Source organism: Choloepus didactylus, chromosome 5 (genome assembly GCF_015220235.1).
Source record: "Choloepus didactylus isolate mChoDid1 chromosome 5, mChoDid1.pri, whole genome shotgun sequence".
NCBI lineage: Eukaryota > Metazoa > Chordata > Mammalia > Pilosa > Megalonychidae > Choloepus > Choloepus didactylus.
The window spans coordinates 41,385,795-41,407,317 of record NC_051311.1 but is presented as its reverse complement, the minus strand read 5'-3'; the positions used below and the strand labels follow the sequence as shown (position 1 = coordinate 41,407,317).

Here is a 21,523-nt window from a genome sequence, read left to right as displayed (position 1 = left end):
TTTTATCCCAGTTTTCAAAGAGCTTAGGGATCAGTTGAGAAGCCATACAAACAGGCCATAATAATGCAATAAAGTTCATTGCATCATAAGTTGCAGTGAACACTGAAAAAGGCACTTGTGTTTTTTTGTCATAACCAAAAGATATCCCAGAGACTGTGAAACACTCCTCAGAACAGGCCTCACAGAGAGTCACCATGGCCTGGAATGGAGACATCCACACTTCCTTATTGAGAATGTACCCCTCTCATTAAACTCTTTAAGGCTATATCCCAATAAGCATGCTTTCTTATAAATTACATCCAGGTACCCCTGTATTCATATATTATATACATTATAAAATATAACTGAAATAGACATTAAAAGGATATTTTAAAAATAAATAGAAATAGAACATCTAATATCCTCTGCCTGTGCCCCAGTTAACCATCTTTGGTCCTCAACTCTGAATACCACCAGATCATACTCCTCATTATTACAGGACACTAATCTGGATTTAATAAATTCATCCAGAGATTTAGGACAACCTACAAGTGAAAACTCAAAAAATGTCATGTAGATAATCCAGGCATTTCTGGAAGGATAACTGGAAGCAAGGCACGATTTCCCTGTGAATAAGTCCATTCAAGAGACCAGATTAAATGGAAGTTGCTTAGTGAGCACAGAATTAGAACAAATGGAACTGTGGTCTGTAGGGATATTTCATCAAACTAATAAAATGGCTTGAACTACCCTCCTCCTCCCTGGAGATATTTCTGTCTGAATAACCACTGTGGGACCTCAAATAAATACTGACATATTTTCCTTTTAGCTTTCCTTGTTCTAGAATCATTTTATACAAGTCCCCTTCTGTTAATACATCACTACCTCAGAAAATAAGAATACATGTGATTGGATTGAAACTTTAAAATGTTAGTTACATTCATGTCCTGGGGATACAGCCTAAAGAGACAGAATTACTTTGCTTACAGGTGAAATATGGCTGGGGAATTTTATCCTTGCAGGCTTGTCGATTGTTGAAGGGCTATCACCCAATTAGGAGGAGCTAACTCCTTCTGGCCTCAGGGACCCGTCTTCATTCCCTCCTAGATTTAGGGCTCTCTGATGGGTGTGAGAGTTTCACGTCTAGTTTGATTTAGGTTTGCCATGAGAGAGTCCTTCATTTTTGGCAAGCTGGTAAGGGTGACTTGAACTCCTCTCACTGCATATTAAGCCTTTTGAGGTCTGGGGTCAGGAGGAGAGTTCAGCCCTCAGGTGAAATCAACAAAAATCATAGGTAAGGTCCTTTTAAGTTATTTATTCTACCCCATATCATACAATATTCTTCTTTCCAAGAGGAATCACGTATCTTTTTCTCCTACTGAAAGCTATGACTTTTCCTTTTTTTTTTTTTTTTAAATATCTTAAAACTGCACTAAGACTTTTGGGACCCTTAAAGACAAGTAGACTCACCCCTCCTCCCACACCCCTCTCGGATGTTATTTCCATCTGCCCCCATTGTTTTTCACCTTAATTAAGACATTTGAAAACATTAGTCACTGGCTTACTAATTATATAATGCCATAAATTTATCTAGATGTGACTGTAGCCTAGATTTTTCTGGGAACAAAAACAAATAGTATTAATTACATAAGAGGTGTTAAAATATTAGACAAGATTTTATTTATGGGAATTTGAGCAGTTTATGATTTATGAATGAGGCCACATCCAAATCACATGTGGAAAGAGCTCTGCCCGGATTGGAAAGGAGGGCAAATTAGGAAGCAAATGAAGACATACTCTGATTAGATACCTAAGCTGCATTGCCTTATTTAGGCTGTTTCCTGTGGAAAGCCACCTTCCTAAGGTGTCAATTTCCAAAAGGTATGGCAGGAATTAAGTTTTTCATTATATAGGAGTGTGCCGGTTTGAATGTATTGTGTCCCCCAAATGCCATTATCTTTGTAGTTTTGTGGGGCAGAGATTTGCTTGGAATGTGCCCCATCCAGCTGTGGGTAATGATTTTGATGAGATGTTCCCATGGAGGCGTGGCCCCGCCCATTCGGGGTGGGCCTTGATCAGTGGAGCTATATAAATGAGCTGACTCAGAGAGAGGAAACTCAGGGAGTGCAGCTGGGAGTGATGTTTTGAAGAGGAGCAAGCTTGCTGGAGAGGAACGTCCTGGGAGAAAGCCGTTTTGAGGCCAGAGCTTTGGAGCAGATGTCAGCTGCCTTCCTAGTTAGCAGAGGTTTTCCGGACGCCATTGGTCGTCCTCTGGTGAAGGTACCCAATTGCTGAGGCGTTACCTTGGACACTTTGTGGCCTTAACACTGTAACTGTGTAGTGAAATAAACCCCCATTTTATAAAAGCCTATCCATCTCTGGTGTTTTCCATTCTGCAGCATTAGCAAACTAGAACAAGGAGGGTCTTGCAAAAAGGGGGATTGGTATCCATTGATTAGTTGGGTATGCTTGCCCATTCTGATAGACTGTCTCTACTGGACTGAAACTGACTTATCACCAGGTATTGCTTAACTGCAGTTCTGTAGGGTGCACCCCAATATTTTGGAAAGCCCCTGAGGTCAATTGTTCTTTTTGTCTTTTGGAAAATCACTCCTGGCAATGCCCAATGCAGGTAGTCATTTTATTTTATTTAACAGAGTATTTTAGTATCTCATAACATAGCAATATTATATGTTTAATTTCAAATTAGGGTCTAAGCACAGGAGCATCAAAAATAGTAGTTGAAGTTAATATTGCATTGGGCATGAAGTGAACTTAGTCAATACAATATGTTTTTAGGGGGGAAGATACCTATCAAAAATCAGTGAAAGCATATATTTTGGATTTAATATTAATATAAGGTGTTAATGACTGTTTTACAGCATATCTATCTATTTTAATCTATAGCTGCAATATTAAATATACCCAGAAATGTGCTTATTAAAAAGGAATTTCTCACCTCAAGATTAAGTTGAAAGCCAACGCTAGGTCTTATTTTGAATTACTGATCCTTTGGTTCTTATGTACTCTAAGTAAACCAGTTTGGTGTTTTTATTTTGGCCTGGAACTTCTTTTCTCCAGAGTATTCTGGCTACTCCAGTGGGGCAAAGTGTGTGTACAGGGCTGGAGGGGGCTAGCGAGGTGGGGACAGTCCAGTGTGTCTTCCCCAGAAGCTCAAGGCTAGAAGCTCAGTGGAGCCTGAGGGGGGCTCAGCTAGTCACTGCCTCATCTCAGAAAACAACCCTCAATTCAGGGCATCACTAAGAGCTGCCAGGGAGGAAGTTCAGCAGGGAGACACTCCCTTTAAGTAATTTACCTCCTGGGGATTTAGATCTAGAGAGATAAGGGAAAACTGCCCTGGCCTGATCAGTTCTGCCTTTTTCTCAGGCCTCAGCTTCCACAGGGCCTCTATGTTTCCCTGTTTGTATTCCTGAAGCACCTGTGCCAGGGGTCTGAGCTGCTGCTGCTGGGGCAGCCCTGGCTCTGTTTACTCCAAAGCAAAGGTAGATGAGAAGCAAGAGTAGAATACCCCAAAGTCCTAGTTTATGTTCTCTCGGTCTCACCCAGTTGTGTCTTCAACAGGCCAATGCTTCACTGTATTGCATATGAAGATGTTCATCTACCCACGTACAATAGCACGAGGGGTTGTCTCAGTTTCCCCCAAGATTGGCATCTACCCTCTATGGTTCCTCCAGGGCTGCTCTTGGTAGAAACCCCATCAATCTTTAATAAAATATTTTCTAGACCCACACAAACATAAACCTTTTGGAAAGTCAAAGATGTGTTCTGGGGGATTTGGTGCAATGTTGGTTTAGCAGGCTGAGAGGAAACAAGGCTTATTGCCAATGAAGATTTATTAAAACCCCCAGAAATGGAATTTTTTTTTACATTTCTTCCATGATCAAGAGTAAATTAATCTGGATTCTTTTTTTTCCCACAGGGAATTATTGGAATGCTGCCTCTTTCCAAAACCCATCATCTTACCTTCACTTCTCTACTTTCCAAGGAGAAACTAGTGCTGACATTTCTTTCTACTTTAAGACATTAATCCCTCGTGGTGTGTTTCTTGAAAATCTGGGGAACACCGATTTCATCAAACTTGAGCTGAAATGTGAGTATTAGTTCTTTGTCAACTCATGAATAACCACTTCTGCCTCTTCAAGCTGATCCTAGCCCTTGTCAAAGAAAAAATAAATTGCACCCAACAAAGTTAGACAGGCAAGGGTGACTTTATTCAAGGCTATTGTAATAGGGGTGAGAGGCCAAAATGTACGTCTGAACTCACTCTGTTGAATCAAAGGGCAGCTGGGTTTTTTAAGGGCTGGGAGTGAGCTGGTAGAAAGGCAATGGAGGAGGGGAGGGGAGTTGATCGCTGGGATGGGTGAGTGATTTACTGAGTTTGCAATTAGGGCCGTCTGGTTCAGAATGTTTGCTCTTAACTTAGGTCACATGGATCCTGCAAGGGCAGGGAAGAGTGAGAAGGAGGAAAGGGACTCCCAGTTAGGTACCTGGTTAGACACCTAGATAGTGTAAGGGCCAGGGTGAAAGGGAGGTCAGGGACCAGGTGTCAGGAGCAGGCTGTCTCAAGTTTAGTCAAGCTAAGAGGAAGTTAAGGCCGTCTTGGTCATGCTGAATATGTAATTCCATTCAAGTCAAACGTCAATCATTTTCTTTTTACCAGTAAGCATGCTAGAAGATAGATACACTGTCTTAAGTGTGATATTGGCTTCTATCCTCCAGATACTAACAGCAAATAGATGTATACATAGATGCCCAAGTGACATTATTCAAGGAATATGAAAGAAGATATACTGCCCTAATAATGATGTGAGATGAATATATATTTAAAGTTTCTTTTGTGTGTGTGGTTATTTTCCAAAGAAATGGGGTCAATAGTGGACAAAAGGAGTGTATAAAGTTATCTGAGGAAACAGAAAGCAAAGTGGTTATAGTACAAATTAACATCCCTTTTATCCTCAGGGCCCAAGTCAGCTTTAGGAGTGTATAATCTACAGACTTTTAGAAATACAAACTCCAGGCTGTCCTGGCTCATGAGACATGGTCAGTCAAGGCCACCAGGAGGACTGGGAGGGGGAAATCAGTCAGTGTCCCGTATACCTATACCAAATCTCAGCTTCATGTGCACTACTTCCAAAAGTCTCCCCCCACCCCTAGTCTGTCCCCTTTATCTGAATGGATATGTTTGGTCTGAGAATCATCCCAAATCCATTTCCCAGTGGTATCTGATAGAGTATTTTCCTCTACTTGTAGTTATAATTATGCAATTTGGTCTTTGAAAAAGAGATACTCCTATAATTGTCTTTCTGCTGACATCCTGTTGGAGTCTTATTTTAAAATGGTAGCCTGTGATATAGCAGAAAATGCACACACTTTGGAGTTAGCAGTCTCAGTTTCAACTCTTAGCCCTTGGGTAAGTTTCTGAAAATGCTTGAACCCCAATTTCCTAATCTGTAAAATGGGGGATGATAATTCATGGGTGGTGTTATGATAGTAGAATATGATAATATATGCAAGGCATTTATTTCAGGGCCTCATAGTTATTGTAATTATCATCCAGAGGTTGCTAATTGTAGATCTGATCTAAGCCTGAACTGAGCAAAAGGGACATATGGGATATTATAGCCCTAAATTTTGAAAAAGAAAAAATCTCTCTTAACCAAGTTATGGATTGGAGTTTCTTAACAGAGATTTTCACTTTCCACAGTTCAAATTAATTGACTCAAAACTGTTTTCTGACTTCCACATTAGTAGGATCATATTTTAGAAGTATCTCATGGCAAAAAAAAAAAAAATTGACAATTACATATTTGAGTAACTCTGTAAGTTTCTATGCAATTTTATTTGGATTCACCTGTCTTTGTTTTATATCTTCATGTTTTGTAAATCCGTTTCTGGATTGGAAAGAGGACTAAGCAAACATAGAGAGCAAGTATATACTTGGCACTTGCATAAAAGAATTTCACTTATTTCTTATAATGAAAAATCTCAGAAATGTTTTAAAATTTTTCCTTCTCTTTCTACAATATGAAAACTCAGCTTCAGATAGTAATGTCAGATAGCTTACTTTTTTGTCATAGATTTTACTTTTGGCAAGGAAGCATGAGACATTAAAGGCATAGAGTAGAGGCTGGTTTGTCCTCAAAGTCCTCTGGAGCTGCTAATCACAAAGTGTAGAAATACCATTTTAAGATTCCCCAAATGGCAGAAATATCAAACTCCCATTGTTATATAGCATCTCCACTGGGGTTCAAAGCCTTATAAGGTGAGAAAGCAGATTTCTGGATTTGAAAAAAATTTTTTTCTTCAAAGAGAGCAAGAAGCAGTGATTTCATGGAGAACACAGGGGAAAAAGGGCCGTGACTGAGACCTGCTGCTGTCCCATTTATCACGTTTCTCCAGTTAGATGCTTCCTCCTCAGGATGCGTGGAGCAGTGGGGAGAGATCGAAAATTCTCTCAGGCCTCTTTCTGCCTTTGGCAAACCTAACTGCTTTCACAACAATGATGACTGCCCAAGGGGGCTTGGGAAAGGTAGTTTCTGAAAATCAAAATTTATGATCCGTCTCTACCTTTGTTCCCCTTTAGGTTATTATGCTTTCTGATCTTTCTCTAAGAATTAAAATTTGGTTCTCTGGATGTGTCTCAAAGGAATTTTGTCACAGTTCATGCCTTCATACTGTTTCCACAAGAACATTTCTGTTAATTAACTACATTGTGCTCTTTTGTCAGGAGTGGAAGATACTTGAGTAAGAACAGTGAGTCAGTGTACAGTAAATTAATGAGATACCATCAGCATTTTAATGTTCAAGTAGAAAAACACACAGTATAAAATTAAGACAATGTTACTTCTCATTAGCATAATTTAAAGGTAAACTTTTAACTCTGTATTTCACTTATTTACTATCTTCATTCATTCATTCATTCAGTATTTATTGAGTCCCTACTACACCCCAGGTACTATGTAGATGCAAGGGTACATAATCAAGTCAAGCGTGTTTTTTTCCCTGGAAAATATTTGTTTTGGAAAGCAAGCAAGTAAATCAGTAGTTATGATAATAATAAAAAGAGCTCGGCCTTATTCAGACTCACTATGTCTCAGACATCATTCCAGATATTTTACATAAATCATCTTGTACTTCCTCTCCTAACTACCCTTTGAAATGGGTATTACTGTTAACATCTCCATTTTACAAATGAGGAAACTGAGGCATAGACTGAGTAAATTGCCTGCCCAAGGTCACGCAGCTAGGAAGTGGCAGAGCTGAGGTTTGAAGACAAATATTTTTGTCTGTCTCAGAATCACTGCGCTTAACATTAAACTTCACTGCCTCTCAGAATAGGCAGCAGTGAGAGAGACGGCTGAGAACACAGAGGGGGAATATTTAATCCTGACTAGAGTGACAAGGCGTGCTTCCCATGGGAATGCAATGCTTTAATTAAATTTGAACAGATGAGCAGGAGTCAGTAAACCGAAGAAGGTAGGGGAAGAAGGGGGATTAGCAAAGGAAAATGAAGAAGCCACATGAGTAAAGATGGGGGGGTCTGAAGCAAAGGATTCAGGGGGGCACAACCCGTATAACTACATCGGAGACACTGGTGCCCTGGGGAGAGGCAGGCAGAGATAGAAAAGCAGGCAGAGTCAGAGCATCCAGTGTACTCGGCACTGGGTGAAGGAGTTAGCTTGACTTGACCCTGAAAGTTATGATGAGCAGAAGAGTAACATGATCAGATCTGCATTCACCAGAAAAAAGGTTGACGGCAAGATAAGAAGAAATGAGGGCCTGTATTAAAATAGTGCTAGAAGGAATGGAAAGAGGAAAAGACAGCAATAAAGGATTATAGATGTGAGACATACTATAGATATGGATCATAGATTTTAACAAAAATGCTGTGAGGGTTGAGTGGAAGGGAAGATCCTGGAATGAATCTGTTTCTGGTGTTGATAAATGTATGGACAGGGCACCTTTCACTGAGGAGTATGGCATTTGGATACAAAATATAAACTTACATTTTGAGTATTTTGCATTTGAGGTCTGTGAGATAGAAGAGTATCCATCCAAGTGGGCATACCTAAAGGGTGCTGTATACACAAGTCTGCAGCTCAACATAGAGGTCTGAGCTAGAAATACATTTGGGAGTCGTCATCGTTTAGCAAGTCATCAGGGAGCATCTATGCCCTCAGCATGGATGAAATCACCCAAGAAAGATGTGTAGAGAGAAAAAGAGATGTCCAAGGATAAAACCCACATTTAAGGGGTAGAAGAAGGAGGAAAAATAGTTTGTAGTAGACTGGCAGGGAGGTAGGAAAGCAGTAGTAGCCCAGAGATCAAATGAAGAAAGAGTTTCAAGAACAAAGAAAGAGTATGAGATACTGCCAAGAGATCACTAAAATAGGGGCATAAAGTGTCCATCAGATTTAATAGCTAGGGGTTATTATCAAAAAGTAAGGCAATCACTGGGGTAGGTGGGGCATGGACATGTTCTTGTTGCTGTTTTAAGATGGTAGAGACTCGAGCGTGCATACGTATTAAGAAGAAAAATTCAGTAGTGAGGGAGAAATTGGAGATACAGTAGATAAAGGGAGTAGCTGAAGGAGTGAGGACCCCAAGGAGGTGGGAATCAGTGAGTCCCAGAATCAAAATATCCTGCAAGGGCTAAGGAAAACAGGTCAAAGTAAGGAGGAGAGCATGAGCCACCTACTAGTTAGTCCCTTTCCTGATCAGAATGAAGGATTTTTTGCTGTTTTTGCTTGCTCATTTGTTTGTGGGTTTTGTTTTAGTATTTTTGAGCTGGCAGTGGGATATTGCTAAAAATACCTATTGGATTGATATCAGAAAATGTGGGCTCTAGCCCTGTCTTCAACACTAACAACTATGACTATGCCAGTTTATTTTTTCAGAGTTACCACTAAGGAAATAGCTTGATCTCTAGCTCCCTTTTCTGACCAAGATAGTAACCATGACCATTATCCCTATCATCAGGCCACCACGTCCTCAGCACCTGCCATGTGAGGGGCAAGGTGGTGGGTGCTGGAGATGCCAATACAAGGACAAGGGAACTCGATGGCCTCGCCCAGTAAGCAGATAAGCATATTAACAACAGTATGGATAAGTAAATTTTACTAAAATTTTTCTAAGTACCAGGCACACCACATAGTGTTCTAAAACTTTTATAGGTGTTAACTTATGTAGTTTTCACAGCCATCCTATAATTATCCCCATTTTACAGATAAGAAAACTGAGGCACGCAGTTTATACAGCCAACTCAAGGCATGATAGTTTTGATCATTAAAATATAATATGTTAATTATAACAAAAGGCATAAGATACTTATAAACATTCAGAAGAGAGGTACATAACCCACCCTGGGAGTGAAGGGAAAGAAGAAGCAATACCTGAGCTAGGTCATAAAGAATTGGTGAAGCAGTTAGCTATATGAAGGCGAAGGGGAAAAGAATTCTAGGAGAAATTCAATACAAAGGAAAGAAGAGGAATGGGTAACATGATGGGTATTCAGGAAACTGCAAGCCTTTCATATTGTAAGAATATGAAGTATGAGACAAGTTGTAGAGATGTTTCATCAAGTCTCCGATCTGATTCTAAATTCACAGTGTTCTAGATCTTTCAACAAATATTTATTGAGTATCTACTACATATGTGTCAAAGAGGAACACAAAGTGAATAAGACATGGCCCCATTCCAGAAGATCATAGACTCGAGTGGGAAAGCCAAGAATATAAAACAATATTTTGGATAAGATGAAATGTACAGCCACAAGCAATATGCTGTAATTACCCTGAGGAGGCAGCAGTTACTTGTGACTGAGAATAAGAAAAGTTTCCTTAGAGATAATGTCATTCTAACTGAACCTAAAACTAAATGGGGATAATGGAAAAGATCATTTCAGGCTCACGATGCCAAAGGAAAATACTACAGGGTCATTAATGGCGTGGACACATCAATTGACACATCAATGGCGTGGCACACCATTGCAGAAAGGAATACAGAACACTTTTACCACTGTATCTAAGGGAACAGCGTGACATCTCTAGATCCTTTTTCTGACCAAGATAGTAATCATGACCATGAGCCCCATCATCAGGCCACTACTTCCTCACTACTGCATGGTAGGTGCTGAAAACACATTTGCTGAATGAATGAAATGAATGAGTGAGGTGCTAGTCCAAATGGGGAACCATGGAAAATCTAGGTGGATGGAGAAGGCGATCACCACAACTGAGGGTCTTGACAATCAAAATGAAGACAAAGAATACATTTAAAGGTGGGAGGACAGATGATGGTTGGTGAAATTTCAGAATTTAAGATTTCACAGGAAAACAGTTTGGGTGATAAGAGGGATAGGAGCCATAGTGCGGCTATGCAAGTGGCATTCTAGGTTGTATTTAAAGGCTGTGGAGAAGGTCAGGAAACTGGGAGACCAGAGTCCTGGCTGGGTCATCCATATCACTACTGAGATGGCTCAGGGTGATGGCAAGGGGTAGAGGGGAGAGGGAACTGAAAACCACATGTAACAGTCCTAGGTTGCAAACGATGACAGCAATAATGGGGAGAGGGTGGGTCACAGGAGGACACATTGCTGATTGAAAGTTCTGGTGCCATAGAATGGAAGTGGTGTTAAGAAGTGAAGAGTAGACCCAGCTACCTTCCTGGCCCAAGAGGTGGGCCACTGGGAAAAGGGACTGCAGTGTACTTTGGCTATATATCAGATTCCCTTTGAGGTTGACTGTAGTCTGAGGAAGAATGTTTGATGATAGTGACCATAGAATTTTTCTTTCTATTTAATAATTTAAAAGAGACATCAGAGAAGAGAGTGGAAATTTTCTGACAGGGATGCTCACTGGGTAGGAAACATTCAGGAAAAGCACCCAGAAATTGTTATAATACTTTAGCTAAGCTTCCATGTTAACCAAATTTGAGCTTTCTCGGGTATCAGGATGACTTAGAGAAAATATTTGTATTTAACAGAAGGAGGCATATTGCCACAAAAATGTGGAGGCAGCAGTCTAAAGCACTACTAATCTTAGGAAAGAGTATTAAGGGAAAACTTTCATTTTCCGAGATGTAGCCTTCCGTGGTACACATGCTCAAGAAAGTCACAGAGGAAAATGTTTTGCAATATAGAGAAACTGATGAATCAGAAGAAGTAAACTAATGGCAATTTATCTTCCACTATTTCAGAATTGGAACAACTTTTTATATTAAAAGAACTTCACTTGTGTGGACATGGGGAGTATCTAATTCTGCTTAACCAAGCAGTTGTGCCATAGGGGTATTACTTAGTTTTCTTTCTTTTTTTTTTTTAACTATTTTGAGATTTTATTAATATAAATCAGGTGTGAGCACCTGGATTTCCCTTTTAATTATCCGAGCCAATTTAGGTTATCAGCATAGATTTAGGAAGAATTTTAGTGTTCCCAATACTTTGTAAGACTGAAAGGACAGTTATTTGAATATATGGCATCAGTTATTTCAATATAGAGCAAAGGTATTCTAAGGTTATAAATATGGCCTTTAGAAGAGGATGTCCTCTGTATATGAGAAATTGCCCATGTTGCCTTAGAGTTTACCCATGTCTTTAAGCCTGTCTCCTTGTCTGGAAATTCCCAGGCATGGAATTCCTCCTAAGCTGGCTAGACAGAGCTACCTCTCCCTGCAGAGCTGCTCATCCTGCCTTTCTTTTCCCACATTCCAGAAGCAGCTTGAGAAGACCTCCCAGCTGTCCTGACCAGCTCTTCCACATGGCAGACCTTATAGGCATTATTTAATCCTTGTCACTCAGCATTTTCCTTTCTTCCCACTCATGGAGGTAGTGAGCTCACTCTGCTTGCACTTCCTCGTATGAGTAGAGATACTTCCTTCTGAAGTTACACCCTCTTGGTAGCAGTTCCTTTGCCTCTGGCTCAGATCCTGGACTCTGCACACTTAAGGGTGGGATCCTACCAGCCACACAGAGGGATAGTTTGCTCCTTTTCTGGACTTAACTTCTGCTCTGGAGACAGGTGGAGTCCAGGACACAGACTCCTCAAGACCTCTTTCCAGGGTTGGTGTCCTAGATGTTCCCCATTAGTCCCAGCTTTTTACAGAGTCAAATAAAAGGCATTTTAGTTCAGTAAAAACAAAGAAGACATCAAGAGGCAGAATTTTCTCACAGTCATTACATTGTACATACATTCCAGTTCCATTTATAAGATGTTCAATCTTCAGGCATAGATTCAAAGCAATCTTTAGCGATAGAAGTCAGAATAGTGGTTTCATACTTGGGAGACAGAATATTAACTGGGAGGGTAAACAAAGGAAACTTCTGGAATGGTGGAAATGTTATATGTCTTATTCCAAGGAGTGATTGCATATATAGAAATTTATCCAGCTGTACATTTAAGATTTACATAATTTATTGTAGGTAAATTATACCTCAGTTAAAAGATGGAAAAAATTTTTAAACCTACTGTAAGAAAACCTTGAGCGATTGAATGACAACAAAGTTAATAAAACACTTGGTTTCTAAAAAGAGAGATAGTGGCCAGAATTCTAGGCTGACAGACCCAAGAAAGTCTCTGAACCTCTCCAGGCTTCATGATGTTCACTTGTAAAATAAGAAGGTTGGACTACGTACTCTAAGTTCTCTTTCAGCATCAACAGTTCTATCAGCCTGTTTTAAACCATCAGCATCAAGTATGGTTTGCCATCTCCCATCCTAAGTGAACTCATAATCAAGCAGCATCTCTTAACTTTCCCTGCCATGAAGCCAAATCCTCTTTTAGATAATGGAAGGAGGGCTGGACCAGAATGAAGGACATCTACTTCAAATACTTTGGGTCAGCATATGTGATTAAACTAAATGAAATAAGGTGATTTCCTAAAAATATTGATAGCTGGTTATAATTCTAATTAAGAGCTATCACAATGGCCCAGAGTTATCTTAAATTCAAGATGTCAAAACTAAAATATGTTATCTTCACCCCAAGCCTCACTTCTCTCCTTTGCACCCCATAGTCAATGTCATCACCATCTTCCTCATTACCCAAGTTAGATACCTCAGTCATACTTAATGTTTCACTAATCCCCATATGAAATAGACTGTTTATCTAACATAGAATGCTGCAATTTCAAAATAAAGAAATGCTATTCCTCCCGTAAGTTACCACACCAGCAAAATCCCAGAGAAAGCATCACTTCTAACAGATGGAACATAGATCCAAATGTAATGACCTCTTCTCAATCAAATTTCTCTCCTAATCTCATCTCCCACTAAATGGTTTCTGTAGCTGAAGTGCCCTGGATATTTTATTGGAACAGCCTTATAATTTGTCTCCCTCCCTCCATTGCCTTTCTCCTGACATCTACCCTCCCCAAGGATGTCAGATTTTTATAGATCTGGTTGTGTAGCTCCTTTCATTTAAAAACTATAATGGTTTCACAATGCTGTAGAAGACAAAATTCAAACACATAAGCTTAATAAGCAAGTCAAGACTTTATCTTAATTTTTCAGTCTTTCCATTACATCCACACTTTGCCCTTCACTCACCAGCAAGCACCATGTTCCTGTGCCTTGACCACCTCAACTATTTAATATTCCCTGGACACCAACCATGCTTTCTTACTCTTCTAGTTTACTAATGCTGCCAGAATGCAAAACACCAGAGATGGATTGGCTTTTATAAAGGGGGTTTATTTGGTTCCACAGTTACAGTCTTAAGGCCATAAAGTGTCCATCAACAAAGGGTACCTTCACTGGAGGATGGCCAATGGTGTCCGGAAAACTTCTGTTAGCTGGGAAGGCACATGGCTGGCGTGTCCTCCAAAGTTCTGGTTTCTAAATTGCTTTCTCCCAGGACGTTCCCCTCTAGGCTGCAGTACCTCAAAAATGTCACTCTTGGTTGCCCTTGGGGTATTTGTCCTCTCTCAGCTTCTCCGGAGCAAGAGTCTGCTTTCAGCGGCCGTCTTCAAACTCGCTCTCCATTGCGGCTCCTGTGCTTTCTTCAAAGTGTCCCTCTTGGCTGTAGCTCCTCTTCAAATGGTCACTCTCAGCTGCACTGAGATCCTTCTGTTTGTCAGCGCATTTATACGGCTCCAGTGATTTAATTCAGACCCACCCTGAATGGGCAGGCCAACACCTCCATGGAAATTATCCAATCAGAGTCATCACCCATGGCTGGGTGGGGCACACCTCCATGGAAACACTCAGAGAGTTACAATCTAATCAACACTGATAGGTCTGCCCACACAAGATTACATCAAAGGTAATGGCGTTTGGGGGGCATAATACATTCAAACTGGCACATTTGCCATTCACCCCTTGCCTCCTATTCTCTCTCTCTCCTATTGCAATTCTTCCCACACAAGAGATTTTTTTTTTACTTCATCCAATTTAAAATATACAATGTAAATAAGGCAGAAGTCTCTCGTTAACATACAGTTTCCCTCAAAATACCAAAATATCTACAAGACAGTTAATTTGACGCATTGCCTGGAAAATAATAAACATCCTTATTAGAGAAAGTCTTCACAAAGTGTTTGTCTGAATAGCATATGAGTTATTACTATATAGTTATTACTACATAGAAATGCTAAAATTTCATAAGGATATATTTTCTGTTGGAACCTGTGCCAATTTTCTCCTATCTTACTCTTTCTGATTCTAATGTTTTCTGCATTATTTATTGTTTGTAGTAGGTCAGAAAATCTTTCCCTTCAAAAGGATGTCATGTTAAAGTGTCAAAAAGACCAACCACTAGAAGCAGCCTGCCTGCGACCAGCCAGAAAAAAAATTAGGTATTCTAAGAAAGAAGGAAATCTAAGAAGTTTAAATTCATGCATTCTGAATCTGCAACAGAGATGGGGGAAAGAGGGTGCTATTGCTGTGCAGTAAAAAACACATGGATTGGTGAGGAAAGCATAAAGATACATACACATGTATATGAATGTAAGGTTATAATACTAGTAGATATCTTACATCTGCCATTCTAAAAGCTAGGAGTGTCTCCCTAGGCTCAATAATTTCATAAAAAACAAATGCCTGTAGAAAAAAGAGTTGGTGCCAAAGTCAGTGTGTGTTACTAATGCTGGAGAATTGATTCAACTGAGGGTGACACTTGGGACCAATTAATTCAAAGCTGGTCAAAAAAAGATACAATAAATCAGGGAGCAGAGCTTCATTTAAATACAGTGAGTGACTAGGGTAGACTGCTTGAAACAGTTCAAAACCAAGGAATATCTCAAAGGGCCGAATCAACTGTGCATACAGCAACACTGCTTTTTATAAGCCATCAGACAAACACCTAAATTAAAAACCATGTAATAAAACATTGGCAAACTGTATGTCAACTGGAATGTTTAGAGAAATGATTTTGCAGGGGAAGAATTCAGGGAGTTATCTTTTTAAAGACACATTTTGCTTAAATTACAAGATAATTTTTAATAGCACTCAAGATAGGAACTTTGAGAAGAAAAGGAGAAACATAAAGGTTGATATGAAATCTAGGATAGGATATAGCTGAAAAATATTCAGAAAAAACTCGGTTCTATTTCTGTCATATTTATGTCATTTTCCAGATGTATGTGCTTCCTGATTTACAATGGACTGTGTTCCAGAAGTTTCTGAGCCAGTTCAGAACCTGGAATATATTTTCCCGGAGACACACCATTATAAATGGCACTTAATTCCAAAGTTAAACAAAAGAGCTTTTTTCTTTCGGTGGAGCTGATAAATAGAGCTGCACATGCCAGCTTGAGGTCTGTGTCCTGGGTTCTGGAAGTCATTCAATATAGAATAGAAATGCTGAAGATTAAAAGGAATTTCTTTCCATACTTGTGAATGTGGAGCTTTCCTTTGGCAAACTTCTCAATAGGGAAGGGTTGTGTTTGCCTTTATGACATTCAAAGCACCGTCCTGCCTCTTATTTCTTTAGGACCACACTCTGGTGTGGTGTGTAAAGGGGCAGGCTTGGACTTCCACAGAAGCATTTACCAGTTAAAAGGTCTTCCATGGAACTCCCAGCCACTTCTCTTTGCTCTAAAACATCATGCATAGTTCCTATTTTTGCAACATCCGTCTATCTATTCATCTATCTGTCTATACACGTATTATATAGCTATATAATTACTACGAAGATGGAAATAGAATATGACAATTACAACATAATTCATCCCTTCTAAATTCCAACAGTCCGATGGTGAAGATCCTCTGGTTAATTTTTTAAAATATTATAAATAAATTTTAAAATGTGACAAGGCCATAAGAGACTTGGGAATGAGATGTATTAGTTAAGGCAAGACAAGTTACTGAAACAAATAAAACCCCAGGTTTCAGTGGATATACAATAGTCTAATGTGGATGCTTCTGGTCTATGGAGACCTTCCACACAGTGATTTAGGGATCCATGTTCCCTCTGTCTTGTGGCCCCACCATCTCCCAAAGCCTCAGGGTGTTGAAATCCAGTTGGCAGACAGAAGGTGGAGAAGCAGTCTCTCTTCTTAACCAGAAGTGGCCCACGTTCCTTTTGCTCTCTTTCCATTGGTGAGAACTAGTCACCTGGTTCCACCTAAAAGCATGGGACTGGAAAATGCAACCTGCTGCATTGCAGCTTCTCAGGGATTACTACAGAAAGGGAAAATTTAACTTTCCATGAGCAGTTATCAGTCTCTGCCACAGGTACTATGGCAACAAAAAGGAGCAAGCTTTTAACCTTGCTTAATGAAATCAAGATAGGATTCCAGAAGATGCAGCATTTGATTTGCACTGAAGGATGATTGGCAAATAAAGGTTGGAAAAAGGCATTTTTCCAAAAAGGAAACAGCATAGGCAAAGGTATGTAAAGGAGGATGGTCAGGGAGTATTTGAGGAATTGAAAATAACTCATTGTAATAGAGGAATTGAAAACAATTTATTGTAATGGAAAATAATTCGTTTAGAATAATTGATTAGATTTAAAACCAGGGGGCCAGGTAAAAGATATTTCTCTTTAAAGAAATGACCTACCCACAGATCTTTGTTAAGTTTTACAAAGGAAAGCTAGACAGACCTAAGACCATTAGGAAATTAGCCATTTCACTTGCCTTTGCTGATGGTGCTAAAATGATCAAATTTGGTTTTCTGCATCTCTGAATTGGATTCCTATGATGAGAACTGATGTGAATGCCAAATGAATTCTCATGAAGAGTGGTAGATATTTAGTATTCTACAGGATCTTTCTGGGTAAGTGCAACCAGAGCCAATGAATAATAGAAACAGTATATATCTGTCAAATGTAATTATAACACTGAATTATGCTCATCTTGCATTCTGATCGCTGTATACATTAGTTTAAACATTGGAACATGCTGGCATTTCAGACCTGTGAGGATTTTACTCTGAAAAAATTCATTCCTTTTTAGCCCCTAAGAATAATAGAGAAAAAAAGTTCACATCTTCTTCAAAATTATTTTATATTAAAGTATTTTAAAGACAACTCTCTTTTGTTATCTTCTCAGTTATCTAAACAATGGAGGAAATAAGAAGGAATGTTTCAATTTAGCTTTAAATTCCCCTGAACTTTCTGTATTTAAATGAAATCCCATTCTTTGCATTTTGATTAATCCCTCTGATTAAATACTTGATAAAATTATGGAATAGAGCTATTTAAAATGTCACCAACCTTTGCAAAAGAAAATGGAAATTATAAGGTTGTAGCTTTTAAAAATTATGTATTGCTTGTTTATTGTTGAACAACTTAAAAATACACAGAATCAAAAACAATAAAACATACAACTCAGCAATAACCCCATACTCCAAAATATTTAATATTGCCATTTTGGTGTATATATTTCCAAACATTTTCTCTGCCTTTATATAATTTTTTAAACATAAATTTTATCATATGGCACATACTGTTGTGTAACCTACTTTTTTCATATAATAATACATCAGAAACATGTTTCCATGTCAATTCTTTAAAAACTCATGACAGTGATTTTTATTTTCCAATTTAGGTCAAGAACCATATCAGAATCTTCAAAATGGCATGTATAGTTCGAAAACTCATAATTTTATATTTAGAAAACAAAACAAAAAGCTATTCTTTTTGGAATACAACCTACAAAATATAAAGTACAAAAAATTCTTCTTGGCTGATAGGATGTTTATCTGGGATCATAAGGGGATTGTTATATTCCCCATTGGCTTCTTTCATGGGAACATACCAGCATCTGGGGGCGATAATTAGGTTATTATGTCAACAAATGGAAGCATGGGTTAAAAAATACTGTGAAACACAGTGCTTCAACTCCTAAGCATTCCAGTTAACAAACAAACCCCTGTTGTTGGTTTAACTTTTAAAAGACACATTTTCAGACATTTTGATCTACTGGCCCCTGTTATTAACTCTCTGTCATACCACACAACAGCACACTACATAGAATATTCTATGTAGTGTGCTATTGTTTTTTAAACTTGCTCACACATCACTGCATGAGGCAACAGGTCAGACCCAAAAGATGAAAATGGGAGACCTCATTTGGGAAGGCCAAGCAAAGTTATGTCCAAAGGACAGTGCTGCTAATGGATAAACCCTGTTTCCGGGAGCTGTTCCCATTCATTCTCTTTGTTGAATGGACAGTCGAACCATTCTAATGCAGAGATTAGCTCAACCCAACTTACAACTGCTATCTCAAAGGATCCCAGAGAGACACCATGTTCCATCAGTTCATTAAATCATGAAAAAATTAAGTGTGGTTGTAAGAACTTTGTACAAAATGCCTCTAAAAAGATTTTATATGTACAGTCTTTGGGGGAAAAATATTTTGTTCACGTAGTACACTAGGAAAGTTGTGTTTTCAGCTGTTATGATCAGAAATAAAGTAAAAGGAAGGTACTCTTTGATGAATCATCATTATCATTTAATATTATCCATTTTTCAGAAGAATGCTTTGTTCAAGTAGAAGTTGGTTGATACAACCATAAGCCATGCTATGAACTGATTTCCTATCACTTTTGAGAGGTAGAAATATGTGACCTTGGGTATCTACTAACTCTTCTACGGCTGTAACTGAGTCCGGGACACTTTTGACCCTGAGATTCTGAGATCCTGTATTTCTAAAATTCAACCCTGAGTTTCCTCATTTGTAATAACATCACTAGGTAGAAGACAAAGAATAAATTAAAGTTACCACATCTAGAGAAAACTAACAAGATAATTCAGATCAATTATGCATCTCTTCCAAACATGTCAATGATAAAGAAACTTTTATGGAAGTCCCTCATGCTTTAAAAAAGCTTGTTGTGTAGAAGCTCTCTACATTCTCATTTAAAATCTCTGCTGTTAAGCAAAATAAGCCAGGCACAAAAAGAGAAATATTGTATGTTACCACTAATGTGAACACTGTGAAAAATGTGAAATAAATGGTTTTATTGTAGAATGTAGGGTACCTAGCAATAGATGGCAAATAGTGAGGGGGGAATGATAATCTAATAAGAACAGATAGGTTTTGGAGGGTAAACTTAATGTTAATAATGCTCAGGAACAACTATGGTTTGTTAATTTCTGGGGGGGTATGGTAGAAACAAGTTCACACAAATGTAGTTATTTTAGATTATTTGTTTTTCTTATTCCTTTGTTGGGTTATAGTCTGTTCATTTTCTTGGGGTAGGGTAGGAACATGTTGGAAGCAATGTAGTTATTTTAGGTTATTTGTTTTTTTCTTATTCCTTTGTTTTGGTTTTGTTTGAAATGTTTTTTATTGTTTTTTTTTTAATTCTTTGATAAAGTTAAAAAAAACAATGAATGAACAATGGGAGGAAGGGAATGGAATGTTTTGGATGTTCTTTTTTATTCTAATTTTTATTTTATTTTTTGGAGTAATGAAAATGTTCAAAGATTGACTGTGGTGATCAATGCATAACTATGAACAACTGATTGTACACTTTGAAGGATTGTATGTTATGCAACTATGTCTCAAAAATGCAATAAAAAAATCTCTGCTGATCCTGCAGACTGGTTTCACTTTTCCTCTACTCTTTGCTCAAAAATTATCCCAAATACTGCAAATACAGTGTACTTGAAGTTCTTCTGGTTCAGTGATGGAAAAAAGAACAAATTTCTTTTTATATTCTGAATCCATAGCATGTAGACAATATAAATCCTCATTTGGCACTTTGTTTTTCAGGAGCATTAAAGAGCTCTTGTGTGTGGTCATATCAAAAGCGTATGCCAGAAAGGAAATAACTTGCTGCACAGCCAGGGAGCAGCAAACAGTGCTGCAATAGGATCTACAGACTGGACTTAATCCCAATCCAAGATGTCCATGAAATAGACACCTTTTTGTTGACCTTTATATCTATTTACAGCGCTCACCAGCAGGCATTCTCCTTTGGACCTCAGATCTTGTCTTCAGCCTTTCCTCAGCACATCCATTGCTTAGTCATTTAGAAGTTATAATTAATTAATTGGCTAATACACTATCTCCCTATAAATGTCAGCTTGGTTGGTCCAAGTTAATGCTTGTTGGCCTTTTCCAAGTTCAAGCTGTTTCAGTCTCCTATTGTATTACTGCTCCATTAGTCCTCAGATCATGTGGTCCTTTCTCCTTCAGTGTCCCCAAAACCATGTATCTCAAAAAACCATGTATATTTCTGACATCACCCGAAACCAATCCCATAAATTACCCCTGATCCTTTCCCAAAGCATATTTCCTTCCATGAGTTTTTCTCTTTTTGCCACACAACCAGAATGCAGTCAAGAGAAAAGCCTCTATGCCTTCTATCCCTTCCCAAGACCTCTCTCCTGTCCGTCTCTGGAGAATCATTCAGCATCTGGTTTCACAGTTTCTCTAAAGCACCTTCTGCATTTCCTTTTATCACAAATACTGTACCCTCGGAGTCACCATCTGGAACTTTTCTGCTGTTCTTCCAAACTGGGCACTCTCTGCCCAGCACACATGTCTCTCCTTACTCCAAACTTGAGGGTATTTAAAGCCCAATTACATGTCCCTGACTGAGGCAGAGAGTATTGTTTCAAATCACATATAATTTTGGAAATGTGGGAAGGAACTTTTTTTCCTTTTTAAATCATATAGGTCCATTAATATTCAAGAGGTTATTCTCAGAAGATGGTTAAATGCATGGAGAAAACTAAAATTAGAAAGGCTTTTAATTTTAAAGGCAGCTCTGTTTTTGCACAACCAATGGTATCTCCCTTTTGCTTCCATTTCTCTGTGGATGCCTTTGTTTGTGAAGTTACTTTTTTTAACCAGAATAAAAAGCTTAAAGGCCAAAATACATAAAGAGAAATATTTCTCATACTCAAGAGGTTATCAGGATACCAGAGATTTTTTAATGAGTTCCTAACATTGATTCTTAAGCTTCAAGCATTTCCTTGAAAAATTTCCAAAAGACTGCAAATAAATTTTTCTTGCCAATGTTCATTTTTAGATGTATTTAACACTGGGTTTTCTGGTGTGAATATGCATATTTAGCTCTAAAAATCTCTACATTCACAAACTAAAACTATAATAAAAGAAAAGCAGTATATTT

General features: G+C 38.5%; 1 protein-coding gene across 1 annotated transcript in view; it reads left to right on the top strand.

The window, feature by feature from the left end:
* Positions 1 to 21,523, top strand: part of CNTNAP2 (contactin associated protein 2) — a 2,391,149-nt gene that overhangs the window by 2,086,283 nt on the left and 283,343 nt on the right. The window contains exon 16 of the mRNA XM_037835931.1: positions 3,920 to 4,090. Coding sequence (XP_037691859.1) covers positions 3,920 to 4,090 — 171 coding nt within the window. The remainder of the gene's footprint in view (positions 1 to 3,919; positions 4,091 to 21,523) is intronic.